Source organism: Leptinotarsa decemlineata, unplaced genomic scaffold (genome assembly GCF_025532065.1).
Source record: "Leptinotarsa decemlineata unplaced genomic scaffold, Ldec_3_MD MMD2_tig00000199_RagTag_RagTag, whole genome shotgun sequence".
NCBI classification, from domain to species: domain Eukaryota; kingdom Metazoa; phylum Arthropoda; class Insecta; order Coleoptera; family Chrysomelidae; genus Leptinotarsa; species Leptinotarsa decemlineata.
In genome coordinates, this window is record NW_027412544.1 from 7,588,332 (window position 1) to 7,609,479 (window position 21,148).

At 32.9% G+C, this 21,148-nt stretch overlaps 1 protein-coding gene across 1 annotated transcript in view; it reads right to left on the reverse strand.

The window, feature by feature from the left end:
- The window catches only part of NKCC (sodium potassium chloride cotransporter), a 57,366-nt gene that overhangs the window by 28,488 nt on the left and 7,730 nt on the right, over nt 1–21,148 (reverse strand). The window contains exons 2-4 of the mRNA XM_074172872.1: nt 10,209–10,368; nt 4,905–5,000; nt 326–517 (exon numbers count right to left, since the gene is read on the reverse strand). Of these exons, the coding sequence (XP_074028973.1) occupies nt 326–517; nt 4,905–5,000; nt 10,209–10,368 (448 nt within the window). The remainder of the gene's footprint in view (nt 1–325; nt 518–4,904; nt 5,001–10,208; nt 10,369–21,148) is intronic.

Below are 21,148 nucleotides of genomic sequence, written 5' to 3' on the forward strand. Positions count from 1 at the left end.
AATTTATAACTTCTTATACTCGTATCTGGCAAAGTTCCGATCGAATTGAGATTCAAAACCTTGCGAACCGTCTTAAAACGTTCTACAAACACATGCATTTGGGTATGGTTATCTACTCGTACAAAAAGTCTGAACAGAATTCCATTAAATCCGAACTTGTTTCAACAATGTTTCCAGTGTTTGTAATTGGCAATATTCAGGAACATTATTTTTAATGATTTCTCATAATAAAATACTTTCAGACTGATCAATAATTTCAGAACAACAAATTCTCAAATTTGTTTGGATTGTTCTCAATTGAAGTTCCTGATATTTCGAGACTTACCCACTATTCTCGTATCGTTTACGTCACCATCGATGATTTTGAGATGATACAGTTTCAATAAATCGCTCAGCGAATTACAAAACCCTATTGTGTTCATAGAGGCAGAAACAGCATTGGCGAAAGCGAATACAATTCCAACAGAAGCTCCGAATTCCGGACCAAGAGATCTCGATATGATGTAGTAAATGCCTCCTAAAAATTTCGTGGTGATGATCATACAGTTTTGTGATTTGGAAAACAAATTTACTCAAGTGAAAAATTCAGAGTTTAGGGTGGATATAATAAAACATATTTGCTAATCAAAGTTCCTTTGCAATCATATCGGTTAGTAATTGGAAACATTTACTAATGTATTAACTCCAATTATAATCGGTAATTCAAAATGGCATACTCTGGCACTAGGAGTAGTACAAAAAAACATCATCACACTGACGAACCTCAGGGTGAGTGAACAAGTACGGCCCTGTCTTCTCCTAAAAAGGATCATACCTGAAGTCTGTCATTCGGGGTGATTCTGGGAATAATAGTAGATGAGAATAGAAGGAAAAACACAAAATTTGGATGCCCCATAAAATGAGGTTAGAACAGTTATCGCAAGTAAAACATGTAAGATAAGGTGTTCCATGAATAATTATAATAGTTGAGACTTGAATATCTTTGAGGTGAAAGTAAAAGTGTTAGAATTTGTATTTTTATGATAGTAGATTGATTGATTCTAAGAAACCTATAGTTATAGCGCTACTTCCAGTATAGTTCTGGAAGTATGTGTCAAATATACATGTTACATACTTTTTAAGAAATACTTTGTTTTGATTTGTTATTAAGTATTAATTATGAGCAATGTCTAAAACTACTGATAATTTTATGTTCACAGAAAGTACAATACCTATTTAGCAAATGTTCAAACATGAAATGAAGAAACAGAAAAATAAATTGGTGTATGCTGCCCTGAGGGTAACCCATATTTTTTTGGGGGGCTGATTATCTTGAAGTCTGTTAACTGTCATTACAAATAGCTTGAATGAGCAGAATCATTTCGCCATATTTTTCAGGCATTCAATTTTGAATAACAAAAATTTTCCACTGGGTTGGAAATTATCTCAATCCATTCGATTGAGTAAAAACGATAAAATGGAGAATAACAGGCCAATATCTAGTTTCCGCAAAATTCTAGATACAGAAAAAGTTTATATTTTCCCTTAATCGTAATATTTGATTTTGATTTGGGGAACTGCGAAAGCATATATTCTTATGGAACGCCGTTTTACTTTTTATTGTCACAAATATTCATTCCTCAATTTATTCAACTAACAATGTATTTGTTTGAATTTAATTGATTCATGCATTTGTTCGACACATTAAAAACGATTGTTCCCAAAATTTGTTCTATTTTAAATGACACTTGATTTAAAATGTTACATGAATTAATTTGTTTGATGAAAAGTTGCGAACAGTTATAATATAGATTCATTGTTTGAAATTTTTGGAAGTAAATGTTTGTCATGTATACTTTTTTTGTAACTATCGAATAATTTACTACAATTTCTGTGAAACATGAATAAAATGGTTTGTTGATAATTATAGTTACATGAATTAAAACGACTGTTGATAATTTTAATTCGGCGCTAGCGTCGAACGGATTCTTGCAGAAGCTGAATTTTTAAATCTGGCAACATGATAGTTTAGTGATAGTAACACAATATTCCGTCCGACCGCAGCGCCGAATAAAAATTATCAACAAACAATTTAATTCATGTATCACTGAAATGCAACAAACAAATCAAATTAATTCAATTCTTTCCAAAGGAATAATAATAAAAAGTAAAACGGCGTGGCACGCCGTTTTGCTTTTTATTAATATTCATTTGAAATGAGCTAAATTATTTTGTTTGTCGAATTTCAGTGATACATGAATTAAATTGATTGTTGATAATTTTTATTCGGCGCTGTCGTCGGGCGTATTTTTATGGAACTACTCAACTGTATATATGTATGGCGTTGGTCATAGTACGGTAATAATCCGTTAGACCGCAGCGACGAATAAAAATTATCAACAATCAATTTAATTCATGTATCACCTAAATGCAACAGTCAAAACAATTCATTTTCACAAAATACCAATAGAAAGTAAAACGGCGTGCCACGCCGTTTTACTTTTTATTAATATTCCTTCGAAATGATCTGAATTATTTTGTTTGTTGAATTTCAGTGATACATGAATTAAAATGATTGTTGATAATTTTTATTCGGCGCCACGGTTGAACGGCATGTTGTCGTACTATAAATGAACTAGCATGTTGCCATATGTAACAATTGAAGTTCTTGATAAATCCGCTCGATACCAGCGCCGAATTAAAATTATCAACAATCGTTTTAAATGTATCTTTCAAATACAACAAACTTTTTAAATCATCAAAAAATTTAATTTTTTGTCAGAAATTTGCTTTTTAAAAAGACTGATGAAATAAAATGATACTTGCTTGAGAATGTTTTGCACAAAAGTTGTAACCAAATTTTAAATTGAATGCATTAAAGTGAATGTTGCAAATATTGAACACTTTCAATAAAATTGAAATATAACAATCTTTATTATTCATAAAAAAATATTTAGTATGGAAAGTTAATTTGCTATATTTTCAGACAAACGAAAGTATATTTTTATTACCAACAATGTTTCATGGAAAAACTTTGACAGTCATTCAAATATATTCATTGAAATTTTATTCCCAAACTTACTTTTAGAAAGTGAATTCAAAGTTTCATTGTAATTCAACAGTCATATAAATAACTAACATTTTATTGAACGGTCAAAATTATATGCGGAATTGAAACTTTTGTTGAATTTACTGGAATAATACATTCCATTGATTGTTGAATTGAAATGTTGGTTTATTGCTGAGTTGAACTATATGTATATAGATTATTTTTCAGCATAATATATAATAAATTGGCCGTTCCATTTTCCAATACTCTGAAACAATATTTTTCTTCGGAATCAATAAAACCTTCAAGTTATTTCATTACTCTTTTTTATTCAAATAACAATTTTATTCATGTAACATTTTAAATCAAGTGTCATTTAAAATAGAACAAATTTTGCGAACAATCGTTTTTAATGTGTCGAACAAATGCATGAGTCAATTAAATTCAAACAAATAAATTGTTAGTTGAATAAATTGAGGAATGGATATTTGTGACAATAAAAAGTAAAACGGCGTTCCATATATTCTTAAACTACTAAAAAATCATTAAAACGAAAGAATGAAATATATTTTCAATCTCGAGTACCGTGAACCCACTTCAGAAAAGATCTGTTTATCACAATGGCATCATTGATTACAATACTTTACCAATAATGCTAAAACGTTAGGAAGTTATTTCACGAAAACTCCTAATTTTGTTCATGCCTAATAGAAAATCAAATAAAAGGGATCTAATATAACTTAAGTTTTGTTGTTTATTGATTACAACAGGTATTCCCTAATATATACATTATTGTTTCTTGAAAAAAATATTATCAAAATAATTATCATTAATGAAGATGTGTAGTGGTACATACATTTTGGTGAATAACGTGGAATTTTTTGTATATAATATCACATTCATTTTTTGCTCGGAGTTGCACCAAGACACCAGCAAAGTCTCGCCCTGGAAGCGAGTACAGTAGCAAATATGGCGAATTTTGAAAAATCTGTATCGAGTATATGTTTCTCATTTCAGTAGTATTGAAGAGATCTGTGATAGGTAAGGAATTGATCCTTTGATAATGAAAATTGTGAAATGATTTGGATGCTTTAAGAAAACTGGGTGACTTTGTCGGAGCGAGATAACTATTCTGTGAAAATATATTTATAACTCAGAGTTGGCAGATGCCCACCAGAAAAAATTACTTTCCGGGATAATACCAAAACGGATATTGAATAATAGCACGTCGAGATTGGTTTCTATCATCATCCTTGCATAGTATCTATTTGAAACCCGTCTGATGGTGATGATTACACAATCAAGTATTGTATTGAATATTAGAAAGTAATGGATATTTAAAGAATATCAGTTTTTGCGGATATCTAATAGTGAGGTGGAAGAATGAGGGTTTGAATATTTTGTATTTTTCAATGAATGAAAGGATTCAAAAAACAATATTGTCGAAAATATTATGTCAATTGAAAAATCTGGAATCATGATTATGAACTGATGAAATTAACTATTTTCTCCAATTCGAATATTACCATGAATATACGATATTATTCAAATTTTCTATGGAATCCATTCATTGATGTTTCATAGGAAACCCATGCCAATAAATATATTATTATTATTTTCGCCAGCTCTCTCCATTCTATATTAATATACTCTCGAGGTATATTCAAATTATAAAGCGTGCTTTATTTCAGACTCGTGACATTGTAGGATACAATACACATAATTTTACTGTCTGTTCAAATTCATTCATGCCAAGGTCAGGTTCACGAACCATTAAAATATGAGGTAATTTGTGTTTATATAGGTTGGTAATAACCAGTTTTAAAATTTGTCCTATCGGCTGTCATATATCCATAGAAAAATCATTCCTACTCACCTCCTTTCACTTCCCCATTGGTACATATAGCTGATAGAGAGAGCGTTGTAATTATACAGACTACTGCAGATATTCCGATGATCACGAGGGATAATCCTGTAAAAAAAAGTTGAATTCTGTAATTTTTTTCCTTAACTAGGTATCTTATCTTCAAAATATTCAGCAAAGAGAAGCATATCATTTGGATACACAATTGGCACATGAATTTCTGAACCGCTATGACCGTAATAGCCGAAGAGTATTCTGCAGGATTCTGCTAATATAAAAAATAGAGATCAACAATATGGAGTTAGAAATGAGGAGCAGACAAATATTTTTATTGGGGACTGATTCATAGATCACACAAACTTTCAGTTTGATAGTGAGACTAGGATTGAGTATTCGAAATTTTTCTATATAGTGATATGTACAAATTTTCGTGAAATATATCAAAAAGAGAACTTGGAGAATAGTTTAATTATTCTTTGCTATAACGGATAACACGAATCAACATTTGTTTTCAAGGATTCCCCAATTTAAAAGTTCTAACGTAGATAACCTTGAAGCCTGGCTATAAATCAAATCATCTAAAGGAACAATTCGTTCAGACCAGTCTCAACTCCCTACACTGTAGGTGTAGCCATATGGCAGATAAAAAGGAATATTTGATGTGTTTGTTTTCAGGAAATTATTGAATGTTCCCTCATTTTGTAGTAGGTGAAGATATTGACTTCATATTCTAGGGTTGTGAAGTATTCATCCCCCCTTTCTATTTAATTGTTTTCCAGATGGCGCCCAGTTGCCATCTTGAAAGTTTCATCTGTCAATTTCACTTCAAAGTAAAGTATTCATGCATTAATTTCATTATCCCAAATTTAAATTTTTTGAGTTGACCCGTTTAAAAAATAAAAGGGGGAAACATTAAAGAAATACACTGTATATTTTATACATTGACTCCACAAGTATATTACTTTCACAGCCTCAAGTGCTGAGTTCAATCATTCAGTCTCACTTGAAACAGGAAGAAAAATGTTTGAGGAACGAGGGACAATTTTCAAATGGAGAATAAAAATTCTACAATCATACTAGTCAAACAGATATAAAAATGTAAGGAGAAATATACCGTTAAATTGCCACTTTAAGTTCTAATTCAGAAATTTTAAAATTCTGCAAATAAGTTGGGTTTTACAAAGACACACATTTGAATTGGTGTTTTCCTTGAATCAAAAAAGCTGGTTAATTTCAATTTCAACAGATTTCTTATCTTGGCCAGATTAAATTGTTCCTAGGAATATACACCGTTGAACTTTAAGGTCTTGAAATCAATAATAAGTAGTTCAGACAATATTACAACTCTTGTATTCCAATGAAAAAAAAAATTGGAAAAATCTACAGTTCTATTCATTTTCGAGTTGGTGTATGGGGGATTCCTGAACGGTAACACAGTAGATGAAAATTCTAGTTTTTGCTGCATCTCCTTCATTTGCGTCAATGCTGTAAAACTCTTGATATCAGAAAACAACTACTTCCCTGGCTAATACCACGAGGGTGTTGGGTTATATCCAACAGGTGTCAGTGCAGGATTCTTCACTGAAGTTATTCCTGCATACGCTGTTGGCGATAGTTGTCAGTTCATTAACCTACAGTGTAGGGAGTTGAGACTGGCCTGAACGAATTGTCCTCTTAGATTTTTAGATTTATAGCCAATCTTCAAATATGCCTACTGACTATATGTGAAAGGTTTTCTTTCCTTATACGGGGAATTGTGCAAATTTCGGATATGCGGTTGGCTACCTCGTTCACAGGCAGATGGGGCGATGATAAACTTGTAGTTTGTTGTCCGCTTCAGCCTAGTTCGAGGAATGATACTGTAAAGGAATTCGATTTTCAATTATCGGAAATCATCAACTTAATGTTGATGATAGACACTACCTTGCACTGACGAGTGGCCAAACAGCTCGAAACCGATCTGCAAGTATATGCAGGAATAACTACAATGAAGAATCCTGCACTGACACCTATCGGATATAATCCATCGACCCTCGTGGTATTAACCAGGGATGTAGTTGTTTTCTAATAGGTGTCAGTCCATTAACCTACAGTGTAGGGAGTTGAGACTGGCCTGAACAAATTGTCCCTTTAGATGATTTGAAATATTCTTTCAACAAAATAACTCAAATAATTATTAAATGTGATAAATATTTTGGGAGGTTACTCTTGCATACATTCTGGACTTTATACAGTGAAACTCTGCTATGATTTTATTTTAGATATGATTTTATTATCAGTATGTATTATTTATATTTTTGCTTTTACAGTAAATTTTCATGTAATTTTTTTATATACCCATCTATATTTGACATATGTTTATTCTTTAACTGATTAATATAGGATTGTTCCACTTTTGTAAATATTTTGTATATTTAAAAAAGTACTCTTTAACATGTTTTGACAATAAGAACTTGAGTTCTTGGATAATATGTTATATTTCTCTCTCTCTTATTTGGTTATAGTTTATTGATTTCCAATAACTTACACATGAACTGTTGAATCTTGATTATTCGACTTTGAAAACAATATTTGTGCATTAGATGTATAAGACATCGAACAAATATATATATATATATATATATATATATATATATATATATATATATATATATATAGTATAGCAAAATGGATTAACGAGATCTCTCGGTCAAAAAAATCAAAAATCAAATCTCTGTTCTACTTTGCCAAGTTTTCGCTTCTAATGGGAATCTTCTTCAGGACAGGGCAATAAATTGAACATATAAACTGACGGAGAAGGTTGAACATGTATAAGATTATACATTATATACAAAATAATCTTATACATATTCAACCTTCTCCGTCAGTTTATATGTTCAATTTATTGTTTTTAACTCATTTTTACTGCCCTGAAGAAGCTTCCCATTGAAGCCAAGCGAAAGCTTGGCAAAGTAGAACAGAGATTTGATTTTTGATTTTTTGACTGAGAGACCCTATTAATCCATTTTGCTGTACATTTCTCCATTTCTCCACTTTATATATATATATATATATATATATATATATATATATATATATATATATATATATATATATATATATGCTGAACTGGTTTTTCCGGGTATTTGATGCGTGTATGCGTGATATTAAAATACCCGGAAAAACCATATATATATATATGTGTATATATATATATATATATATATATATATATATATATATATATATATATATATATATATATATCAGGAGAATTAGTGACTCGATTACCTATAAATCGTTTCAATTTGTGAGGTTGCAGTCAATGCTGGGCTGTTGTTACAAATAAAACTCTTTGTTATATGACAAGCTTTCGGTATATTTCACACCTTGGTGTGTTAACAACGTTATACCTTCATTTATATATAAATCGCTTCCATATATTCAAGAATTGACACCAAAATCAATTAATGCATTCCGAAATAATAACCTCAAAATATCCAAAACAAATGTCACTACTATATCTAAATTATACAGTAAACTGAAAGATCAAATTTCAAATAAACAGAAATCCAATTTAGTTTACAAAATTTTTTGTATGGATTGTTCTAAAACATATGTAGGACAAACATCTAGACCTCTAAGTAGTCGCATCACTTCCCATAAGAGCGACTGAAGACGAAATGTTAATTCTTGTGCATTACCAGAACATGTTAATTCGGAGGATCATAACATGAATTTTGAAAACCCACATATTTTAGATAGAGAAATTAATACAACTAAAAGAATATTTTTGGAAATGATACATATAAATCACGAAAAACATTCGATGAATAAAAGAACTGATATTAAAAGTCTTAGCAAAATTTACACATACCTACTGAAATATGATAAAGAAAATAAAAGATCTAGTAATCCGAGTATTATTCAGTAACATTTCATGTTTTTTTCTATCTGTTTCAGAACTATTTTATATTTATTCTCACGTTAGTAAGTTCTCCATATTTATATATTTTTTACAATATATATAGATCAAGATCTTCAGATGATGTGGTGCTGCAGGTTTTTCCGGGTTTTCCTGCAGCTGAAAAAGCAAATGCGCCACTGGAATCAATGAAGTCGCCCCGGAGCGCCAATTAATTTTATCTATTATCTATTATCTTAACATGTATCTATTAGGTACGATAATTGAAAAATTTTGCCAGCACAAACTTCACTATGTATCTAGTATCGTCTCATACATTCACAAATCGTTCACGGTATCATGGTATAAAGCTATTCATCTCATTATTTGAAATACAGGATAGAGCTGTCAGATTATTTGCTAATTCTGCAAGAAGGTCACTGAATGTCACCGAAGCCCGCATTAGATCAAAAGAAGTGGCAGGATAATTCAGTTATATAATTCTATCGTATTCCTATCAATAACAAATCATTAAGCTTAGGTTAAATATTGAAATAAAAATTCAAATCGAAAGGGGTATATTTTGGGAGACATTATTTTTTGGGGAAAAAAGGTTTTGGATTTCTACTTCTCCATCTTTATACAAATGAATCTTCTAAAGAAAGGAAGGAAATAATCGATTTCAAAAAGTTAACTCTATATTTGTATTTGTAGATCTGTATCTGTATTTGTAGATCATGCAATGAAGTAACTTTCAAACACAAACTGAAAGAAATCAAAATTATTATGGGGAAAATTTCTAAGCAAAGATAGTTTAATTCAAACTCATGAAGCATAAAATGCTGACACTCAAAATATTTTTGTGAGTAATATACCATGTATAAATTATATGTTTGTATTATGTGTAATAATATTTTCAACTCTGTGATTTCAATATCTGTGTTTTTGTTAAACTATGTATTTTCAAAAATTGATAATATCTGAGAGTTTATAATTTCTATAAATCTAACTAATCCGATCTATCTACTCTAATTCGGATAAACAGCCAATGAAATTAAACCTTATTTGGATGTTTTTTTCTGCTTTAATAATTGTTTCCTCATTGTCCTGATATATAAATGTAGAATTTCACATCAAGTAGTTGAATGAATGGAAAATCAATCTATAATTCAGATCGGGAAATGATGGGCTCCGAAGTTTCTTTGCAATTTCACAGATTACACTCAGTTTACACTGTTACACTGTTAAAACAGAAACAAGTTTATTTCATTAGTAAACCACTTATATAAACTAGGTCCGACCCTGTCCACTTTATCCTCACCTTTCACAAATCACACCGTTAATTATTCATTTCATGAAATTCCGTCGAGTTCTTCACATGCGATGTGAACCACAGTAATAACCAGTTAATACCAGATAGAACTAAAACTTACCAATACCGGCTTCGGCGACGACCCATGCCAGTCGAAGGAATAACATGACACCCCAAATGTTGAGGAGACATGGTATCAAAACACCTTGTATCCATCCCAATTTTATACCCACATGGGGGGCAGTATCGTCTAGATCGTCTGGCGAACCTGTCCCAAGTTCCTGGAAAGAAAAAAATCATACAATGTTGCATTGTTACCGATTTGTATGAAAACATTTTTAGGCTAACGCAAATAACTTTTGCAAAGAGAAAAATCAATAACAGCATAAACATAGTTATTGAAAAAATAATATTGAACTCATTGAAGAAAAAAATAAGTCGAACCAAGGTATAGGTAATGAAATGTTTTTAAATTGTAGAGAGAACACTGTTTTTCACAAACATACTGAAAAAATGGGTTTCAGGTGCTTGTTTTTTCTTCCAAAAATGTCGTTGTTTTCCTCAAATCAACTGAAAAGCTAACATTTTATTCATCTATATTTAAATTCAAATATATTGTAAGTTTTTTTATTGAAAATTTTGTTTTAAACATATCAATATAATTTCAAACCTAAAACAAACTTATATTCAAACGAATATATCCATGTTCTGAAAACATTTCTTTTGAAATTATTTCGTTAAAATACAACTTCAGTGAAACCTATTTTGAATACAATCTAAAATTTAGTTTTCAATTGAATATTTTATTTCGATGAAAAGCCGTATCGAACTATCAATACTTTCATTGAAACATCTTTCAGATGATGCAGGCGAAAAAAAGATATTGTTATGGAAAAATTCGTCAGAACAAAATTTTCAAAACAGGTTTTTTTCATCAAATGTCGTGATTCTGTTGTAGAAATCAATCATATACTATAAACCGATTCGTCCAATTTTCATAAAAAAATGTGGAAAGTGGTTCATACCAAAGTATTATCTACAACTTTCAAATGGAATATTTTTCAATAAAAGGCCTAGATTCAGTAAAATCTCTAAAAATCACCCCATTTCCTTCCCCGTACTTTAGATCGACTGTAATTAGTTTTTTCCATTTTACAATTCAATGGGTTATGCTGTTGTTTTTATTTTATGTCTGAAGGACCTTTCATGTTTTGTTTGGAAAAATTTTGACCACATTTTCCCACATAAACACTATTATGAACAAGATGGAGAAATCTGGAGTTTATGAGTTTAAGTGTCCGGAGTGTAAGAGTGTTTTCTCAAAACAGTATGCTGAACATGGAAGGTCCTTCAGACTAAGTAAAAATGATTCGACGTTTTCAAAACATTCCTTGGAATGCAACCACAAGTTTCCGAATCTAAATGATACGAAAATTTTGCATTATGCAAGCAAGGGTTGAACAGTCAATTACTTGGAATCCTTTGAAATTCATAAGCATAAGCACTGCGGATGAAATCTGCTAAATGATCAAATCGATCTAGTTTACGCATCGGTTTTCAAATTAGCGTATAGTATATCCAATACCAATTGGATCAGCACAGAGAAGGAATTCCCGCCTCCACATAGGCATCGGCATATTATTTTTAAGTGGTAGTTTTTCAGTTACTTATTTTTACAATCATAGCAATTGATCACCCCATGAAAAAGTTATCTCAACTGAATTTTTCCAACATGGGTAATTATGAAAAACTTCGAAATTTAAGGTAGTTGATTTTCGAGTCGAAAACTCTAAAATACAATGAAAACACAAATAATCACACCGAATTCTTGTCAAACATATATTTACAAAATAATAGAGGCCAACAAAATTGATAGAAAAATAAAAATTCTTCTTCGCTATATTCGGATGAGGTGGAATCATCATCGGGTTGAATAACGATCGGATTTATGAAACTTTGCACATAATATTTGTTCTCTTCTTTTATAACGTGGGCCACATAGTTCTTCCACACATCACTTTTATCTACTTCATTCACCTCTCGCCTTATATTGTCAAGCACTAAAGCTTTCAAAGTCGGTGACTGATTATATTTTCGCAAGCTTTCTTTCATTGTGGCCCAAACCATTTCAATTGGATTGAACACACAATAGTATGGAGGCAAACGTAAGAGAATATGACCACGTGTTTCACACATCGAATCAATAATATACTCTTTTTTGAAATGACGTTGTTTTATGGCCGCTTTTTAATCTATTGTTGACAAATTAATTTGCAGGTAGTGGTTCTACTAGTTAAATACCGAAAAATCAATTAGGATAATCATCATTTAACAAACAAAGTCCGCATTGGACCAAAAAACTTCAGGAATATAAACAGCTAACCCTTGTCTTTAGATTCAGTATCAATTTGCTTCTCCTGAAGATGCTAACCTTGTTAGCGAAACGCGCGTCGAGTGCAAAAATATCAGTTTGGTGTTAGGGTAATCTCTAGAAAAGTTATCAAAAATCGGTTTGCAAAACCACTCACTACCTCACCTAACCCCACGAACACACGACACTGATAAAGAAATATTGCGAAACAGACAAAAAATTAGTATTTAGCCAGTCCAGCTAGCCGAGCCTTTACTCCTCCACTACATTTGATAGCACGGTTACTAACTATCTGAGCGACAAAGAGCCACAGGCAAAAAATGTTTATGACTCTACTCTTATTTTTATTGCCGTTCCAATTGGGAATGGATAGACTATACCCACATTGTCACAGGTAAAAAAAAATCAGGTATTCAATTAAGTTGAGTACCTCTGTTATTATCTACAGTGGTGTTAAGATATATACGGCCTAATATTATCAATTAATTTCAGTTTATTGTTTTTATTTGAAAATGTCCTTATAGGACGAAACTGCAGTAACATTAATTCAGATCACTGAACACAAGAGGTATCATAATAACTATTCAGTAAAGTTGTGCTATTGATGAAACTTATAGAAGATGGTGAATTTTCACGTCTGGAAATGATTGTCCAATTATTTTTCGGTTTTATTGACTATAGTATGAAGGATTCATGCCTACGACTGTGACAGGCTTCGACTGTGACAGACGATGGAGAGGCAACAGACAAAGAGTTTGAGTTGTCCACACAGCAGATAATATATTCAAGGTTTGAGTCTTCGGTTTTATTACATCGATGGTTGAAGTGGTTTCGTTTGTTTGTAATAAATGACCTCTTCTCATAATTTCATTTGATTATGTAGTCAGACTTTATTGATGATAATGTCATCTTCTTTGCGGCTGAAATTGACAGTTTTAGTTGGCCTAAGCATCATTAGAAAGGTGATTTTACTACATTATTCGACTGATACATTTGACAGCTACTATTTTGAAGATATACCTAAAGGCAGTAGTTGATACTGGACAGGTTGTCGACTAAACTCATTCAAGAATAACGTCAAGTTTTTCTTAGTAAGCCGTGAATAAATTACCGATGTTATCGAAGGTACCAGTTAAACCCACTTTTTGTCATCGAAGTAACGAAATGTGTTATAATTTTTTTGAGGTCCAATGCCCGTAGCATAATGTTGGCCATCAGTCTAATACATTGGTGAATCTGACCTGACCTGCATAATATAAGGCAACCACAGGGTGGTCAGTTTGCGTGGTCCACAACCTCAAATGTTTCAGACTATGCGGAACAACTCTAGGCGACCTACTGTCTGCGAAAACAACAGTTAATTTCGATTAAACATGCTACTTTTCCTGATTGAATACTAAAGTTCGATACATTTCACGCCAAGTGAAATCTTCAACCTCCATCGTGCTGTCCTTAGTAAAACTGTATTCCAATTTCGATACACATTGAATTAAATTTTACAATTGGGTGTACTTTTCAAAATATATTTTATTTCATTGTCTAATATGATATAAATTGATTCGAAATGGTAACCAGAAAGAATCTGTGTGTTTCTTATGCTCGGCAATGCGAACTTTCAATGGCCTCTTAGCATAAGAAACACACACAGCAAGGAGAAACCAGCAAATCAGGAATAGCAGAGCATGTTTCAACCCATCAACATTACATCCAGTAGGCTCAAGCTGAAATCATCAACAAGGAAGAACACTGGCTCAGGAGAAAATTCAAAGAAGCTGCATATATGTTGTCCAACAACGCATTCAGCCAAGCTAGCGTAGAGATACGCAACATATAAAAACCTCTATTCAAGCGGAACACAACCAACTCCCGTCAATCGGTCAGCTTCCTCTAAAATCGATGAAGCGGAGAGAGGGAAGAGGGGATAGGTGAAAGCAATAAATAGTCAGATTTCGGAGGAATAAGACCAGTTATCACCCGAAGTCGATTGTGGACACTAACAATCGAAACGTCGTGAAGTAACTTGGTTTGGAATCTTTTAATTTTCAATTTTCATTTTTTTTTGATAATTTTTTAATTTTCATCTCGTGTTGATAGTTGAATTTTTTTATTTATTTTTTCGTGGTTGCTTGTATTTTTATTTCATTGTAATTTTAGTTTTTTTGCTTAATAGATATAATTGTTATTTTTCAGCTGATCTTTATTAATTTTTTACAGATTCTTTCAGGTATTTCAAATCAATTTGTATCATATGCACGTCAAATTATGCCTCAATCACATATTTCTATATGTGGGCTTAACACCGAATGTGTTAATTGACAGATCCCGTGAGTGGAGATTCTATTAGAGGTATATACCAATCATGATGACTCCTAAGAACTTTATGGGCTCGTTTCGAATATATTATAGAAATTCTGAGCATGAGGCGTAAAAAGTGAATTTCGGAATGAACTATGTTCAAAAAAAATATTTTCGTGAAAGTTGAGGTATTTTAATTAGACTGTACATGACACTGTCAGCGTATGTCAATTTATATCATTGATTTTACCATTGTTTACCCAGGGATATGGAATATACATTTACAATCAAGTCTTATCTTTTTTTAATGAAACATTATATAATATCTAGTGAAATTTGTTGATTTCATATTCGTTATCAGAATTACTCTCCTAGATTGAAATACATGCAAATTACTTACGAGTATTTTGAGGACTTTTGGAAAATTATGAACCCAGCAAGGGAAATATAAAGTGAAGATCTCTTTCGCGTCTGTCTGTCTGTCTCAACGTGATAAACTCGAACATTAACGAACGGATTTCGAAACTATTTCCTCCATTGGAGGGAGTGATTCACGAGGAAGGCAATATTTATGTATGATTCATCATTGTCTTGTGTGAATTTGTTGGAATTTGAAACGATGTTATCCGGGAGAACTCGGAGCCTAACACTTTCGAAATATAACAAAACAATTCACTACATATTGTTTTCTTTTATCGGTCAACAACAAAGAAGTGTGCGAAGGCATATGTCTATCTTTTGAGGATATTTCACAACACCCATTTCAATATCTATACTTTCATACTAATATTATAAATGTGAAAGTTTGTGAGGATGGATAAATAGTGTATGTATATTATATGTATGCATGTGGCTCTTTCACGCCTAAACGACTGAACGGATTCAGATGAAACTTCACGTAAATACAGCTTATGATACGGAATAACATATAGGCTACATTACACAAAAGTTTTGTGTAACTTTTGTGTAGAAATTTTTGAGAACAGTCCAGAACATTCAAGAGTATTTGAAAGCTTTGCACAACATTCCAAAATATCCCGGAACATTCTGGAACGTTCGGAAACATTCTGGAAAATTCAAAATCATTGTGGACAATCAAGGGAGTTACATGGTATGGGTTACATGGTATGGTTTTCTTTATCTTACATCCCACTTCATCAAGAAGAGAGGACATTTTTTCAGATATTTTCCAGCATACTCTCCTTCCAACTCTACAGACTCCCAGATGCTCCCATCTATGTAATCCGTCCAAATAGTATTTGGCGTTTTTTCCTGCATAATAGTTGTTTACAAAGGTGATTGCCTCTTCATTTGACGAAAATATCTGCAGTTCAAACTATAATTCGTCGATATTTGCCATGACAATCACTGAGGTGTGAGACAGTGCGTTGTCTTGGTGAAACAGTATTTTTTTTGCAAATGTGGCCGTTTCTCAGCTTGTTAAATAATAATGCGTAGTATGCTCTCGTAATGATTATTCTTCTTTGAAGATAATCAATTGAAATACTCCATGACTATCCAAAAAAAATGGTCGATATCACTTTCCCAACCGAAAATTTGTTTTTTGTTGTTTTGAAGCCAGTTTCCCTTTTGTAGTCCACTGTTTGGATATATTATTGTTTTGGGCGTATAGTGGTGCATCCAAGTTTTAGTTACAGTAATTAATCGGCTCCAAAACTGGAATTTATTGCGCCTAAACTGCGCCAACAGAACGTTTGAAATGTTCATTCGAACAAGTTTTTGGTCTAACGTGAGCAAACGCGGCACCCATCGCGCGGAGAGCTTTCTCATGCCTAAATGTTGATCAGACATGTGAGAAACACGTTCTTTCGACATGTTCATGACCTCTGCTATCTCTCTCACTTTAATTCGTCAGTAGTTGCAGTTTTTGGAAGTCCCGAATGTTCATCGTCTCTCAAGCTCTTACGGCTACGTTTGAATTCAGCTGCCCAAAATTTCACTGTGGTAAATGATGATTCAGAGTCATCATACACAAAATCCAACTCAGGCGTATTGCGTATTGCCTTCCAAAAACAAATATTTAATGACAGTTCGATACGCAATTTCGTCCATTTTCATAAAAACACTTATATTAACTCACTCAAACGGCTATTACATAACAACTGCGCGTTCAAATGGTTGAAGCTTTTGTGAGAAACTGTCAACAGATGAACATCGAAATTGACCTTATTCACGAGTGCTGCTATATTCATGTTAAAACTAAACAAAAATGTAACGCCTAAATGATTCACCAATGATTCACTAAACTGATTCACTACGTGAAATTGAATTAACCCAAGTGCAACCTTTCTCTACGTGACTCATAAGTTTGTAAGGCTGCTTGAATTTATTTTGGCACGCGATAATTGTTGATAATTCAAACTGTTTAAACTGTTAAAGGGCAATTATGATGTACATCGAATGTTAATTGCAAATAACAACATCATTTGTTGGGGATTAATACCATATTCGTGTAAATATCCTCCCACTCATATTATATGTTACCATTATTTAAAACTAGTTGCTGGCCGCGGCTTCGTGATTTACCATTTTAAACAAATATTTATTAACCCAAAACTTCAGATTTTCAACTTCAAAACTGACGACTAAGTACCCACTTATATAATACTAGCTGTTCCCCGCTGTTTTCCCTGCGTTTCCGTGGGAACCTACCCTATGTGTTATTCCAGGTCATGATCTATCTATATACCAACTTACATTTCAATCCGTTGAGCTGTTTAGGCGTTAAAACGTAAAAAACGTATTTTATTCTAATCCTTTCAGTTTATTTATGCTGATGTTTATTCAATATTGTATGAGTGGGTACCACTCATTATTGACTGACACTATAATATCAACGTACAGCCAAAGCTATACTGAACCTACAATCTTGAAATATGCAAGTAGATTATTTACGCGTATAGCGTAAATAAGCATCAAGAAAGGGAAACAGGAATTTCCACCTCCGAGGTCGTCAGTTTTGAAGTTAAAAATCTGAAGTTTTGGGTTAATGGAAAAATATTGAAAATATTTGTTTAAAATGGTATATCACGAAGCCGCGGCCAACAACTATATAGTTTTAAATAATGGTAACATATAATATGAGTGGGAGGATATTTACACGAATATGGTATTAATCCCCAACAAATGATGTTGTTATTTGCAATTAACATTCGATGTACATCATAATTGCCCTTTAGCAGTTTAAACAGTTTGAATTATCAAGAATTATCGCGTGCCAAAATGAATTCAAGCAGCCTTACAAACTTATGAAACACGTAAAGAAAGGATGCACTTGGGTTAATTCTGTTTCACGTAGTGAATCAGTTTAGTGAATCATTGGTGAATCATCTAGGCGTTACAGTTTTGTTTAGCCTTAACATGAATATAGCAGCAGTCGTGAATAAGTCAATTTCGATGTTCATCTGTTGACAGTTCCTCACGAAAGCTTCAACCATTTGAACGCGCAGTTGTTATGTAATAGTCATTTGAGTGAGTTAATATGAGTGTTTTTATGAAAATGGACGAAATCGCGTATCGAACTGTCATTAAATATTTGTTTTTGGAAGGCAATACGCAATACGCCTGAGTTGGATTTTGTGTATGGTGACTCTGAATCATCATTTACCATAGTGAAATTTTGGGCAGCTGAATTCAAACATAGCCGTAAGAGCTTGAGAGACGATGAATGTTCGGGACTTCCAAAAACTGCAGCTACTGACAAATTAAAGTGAGAGAGATAGCAGAGGTTATGAACATGTCGAAAGAACGTGTTTCTCACATGTCTGATCAACATTTAGGCATGAGAAAGCTCTCCGCGCGTTGGGTGCCGCGTTTGCTCACGTTAGACCGAAATCTTTTTCGAATGAACATTTCAAACGTTCTGTTGGCGCAGTTTAGGCGCAATAAATTCCAGTTTTGGAGCCGATTGATTACTGTAGCTAAAACTTAGATGCACCACTATACGCCCAAAACAATAATAGATCCAAACAGTGGACTACAAAAGGGAAACTGGCTCCAAACAAAAATTCGGTTGGGAAAGTGATGGCGACCATTTTTTAGGATAGTCATGGAGTATTTCAATTGATTATCTTCAAAGAAGAAGAGTCATTACGGGAGCATACTACGCATCATTATTTGACAAGCTGAGAAACGGCCACATTTGCAAAAAAATACTGTTTCACCAAGACAACGCACTGTCTCACACCTCAGTGATTGTCATGGCAAATATTGACGAATTTTAGTTTGAACTGCAGATATTTTCGTCAAATGAAGAGGCAATCACCTTCGTGAACAACTATTATGCAGAAGAAAACGCCGAATACTTGGAATATTTGGACGGATTACAGAGATGGGAGCATCTGGGAGTCTGTAGAGTTGGAAGGAGACTATGTTGGAAAATATCTGAAAAAATGTCTTCTCTTCTTGATGAAGTGGGATGTAAGATAAAGAAAAACATACCATGTAACCCATACCATGTAACTCCCTCGATTGTCCACAATGATTTGGAATTTTCCAGAATGTTTCCGAACGTTCCAAAATATTCCGGGATATTTTGAAATGTTGTGCAAAGCTTTCAAATACTCTTGAATGTTCTGGACTGTTCTCAAAAATTTCTAGACAGCGAAATCTACTCCTATCTTCCAAAGGACGCATTTCATGTATACACCGGAACTTTTCTTCATAGATGTGTGATAGAGGGCTATAACAACATACCACTTTCCCAATTGATCCACAATGACCTATGATGTTCCGAACCTATAAAAATAGGAACCCGGACCAGGTCGGGCAGCTGGTATTTTCAACAAGTTACTCCTCAAATCCTTACTCAATTGTCACATATATGGTCTAGAAACACAGTGATCCTGAGAATATAAAATAAATAATCATGAGACTGGTGTTGAAAATTGTCTAGCTTCAATTATGTCCACGACAATTACCTCACAATTATTCTCTTTATTAAACCTTGGCATATAATACCATTATTGCATAATCATTTTGAATTTACAACAATAGACTAAACCAGAGCCCACAGACAAATCAATCGAATTTCATCACCACACAACGTTGTTTTGACTCGTAATCAGTTGTGCTAGGCTTAACTACGACTCAACTAACAACTGACAAGCCTGAGAAAGTAAAATTTCTCAATCCAAATGTTTTTGAGTGGATTGGTTTTGTTTGAACTTGCGATTCAAGTTGGTTTATTTCTCGGTAGGTGGCTTGATCTTTTGTTGTAAAAACATTTTTATATTCATTAACAAACTATTCATTTTCAAAGAAGACACCTACTAGCACCTCATGGATTATGTAGAAAAATTACAGTTCCAAAAGCACCGAAAAAGCTTACAAAGTGCTGAGTCTTCTGATCAACAGGGGATCTTTATTGCCTTGAACTTGAACCAATAATTCCATTCTGAAATATATGACCCACAGAGAGAATATTTGATCTCTGATTATATTTAGACACACTGCCCGTATGTCGTTTGCATTAATCGAAACGCATTAACTTCTATTAAGGAAATGTTTATACTTCTCAATATAGTTTTCAGATGATAACAATGCTTCCTTGGAGTTGATCCGGTGAACGGTCAATAAACTTGGTTTGGTTTTCGATATTGAATGAAGTGATTAGTAGTATAGATAAATTGAAACCCATTCTCCAAGACACTTACATTGAAACAGAAGCGACCACTGCATTTCTTCGCCTAAATGAGGATAAATCAATAAACAGTGTCTTCTTCAACAACTTTCAAGACCTGGACTCATCCAAATATAATAACATTTACCATTCTCAGTTCAAGTGGGAAAAGGTTCAGAACTGAAGGGTTCGTCATAGAATGCTAGGATATTTTCTACACCCCCTGGAACTGAAGACGCGTTATAAGTATGACAAAGATATTGAATTGGAAAATAGAAAGTGACAAATTTATTGAAACCATACCTTCAGATAGATACAAGCTAATATGACCTAATCCTTACTCAGTTATAGATGAGCCAAATTTCATCCATAAAGACAAAACGAATTGTGGAAAAAGATAAGATAATGAATTATTAAGATTTAATTATCGAAAAACTTGGTTAATGAAACGCGCGTCAAGAATAGTGTTGCAGTTCAGGTGTGTCTGAGCAGTAATTGAGTTGTACTAATTCTACATCAGAAATTCTAATTCTGTCTGAGCAGTGATTGAGTTGTACTCATTCTATATCAGAAATTCCAATTTTGTGTAAACAGTGATTGATTTGTACCCATTCTGCATCACAAATTCCATTTATGTGTGAGCAGTGATTGAGTTGTACTTATTTCATATCAGAAATTCCAATTTTGTGTGAGCAGTGATTGAGTTGTACTCATTACACATCAGAAATTCTAATTTTCGAAATAATAACCACAT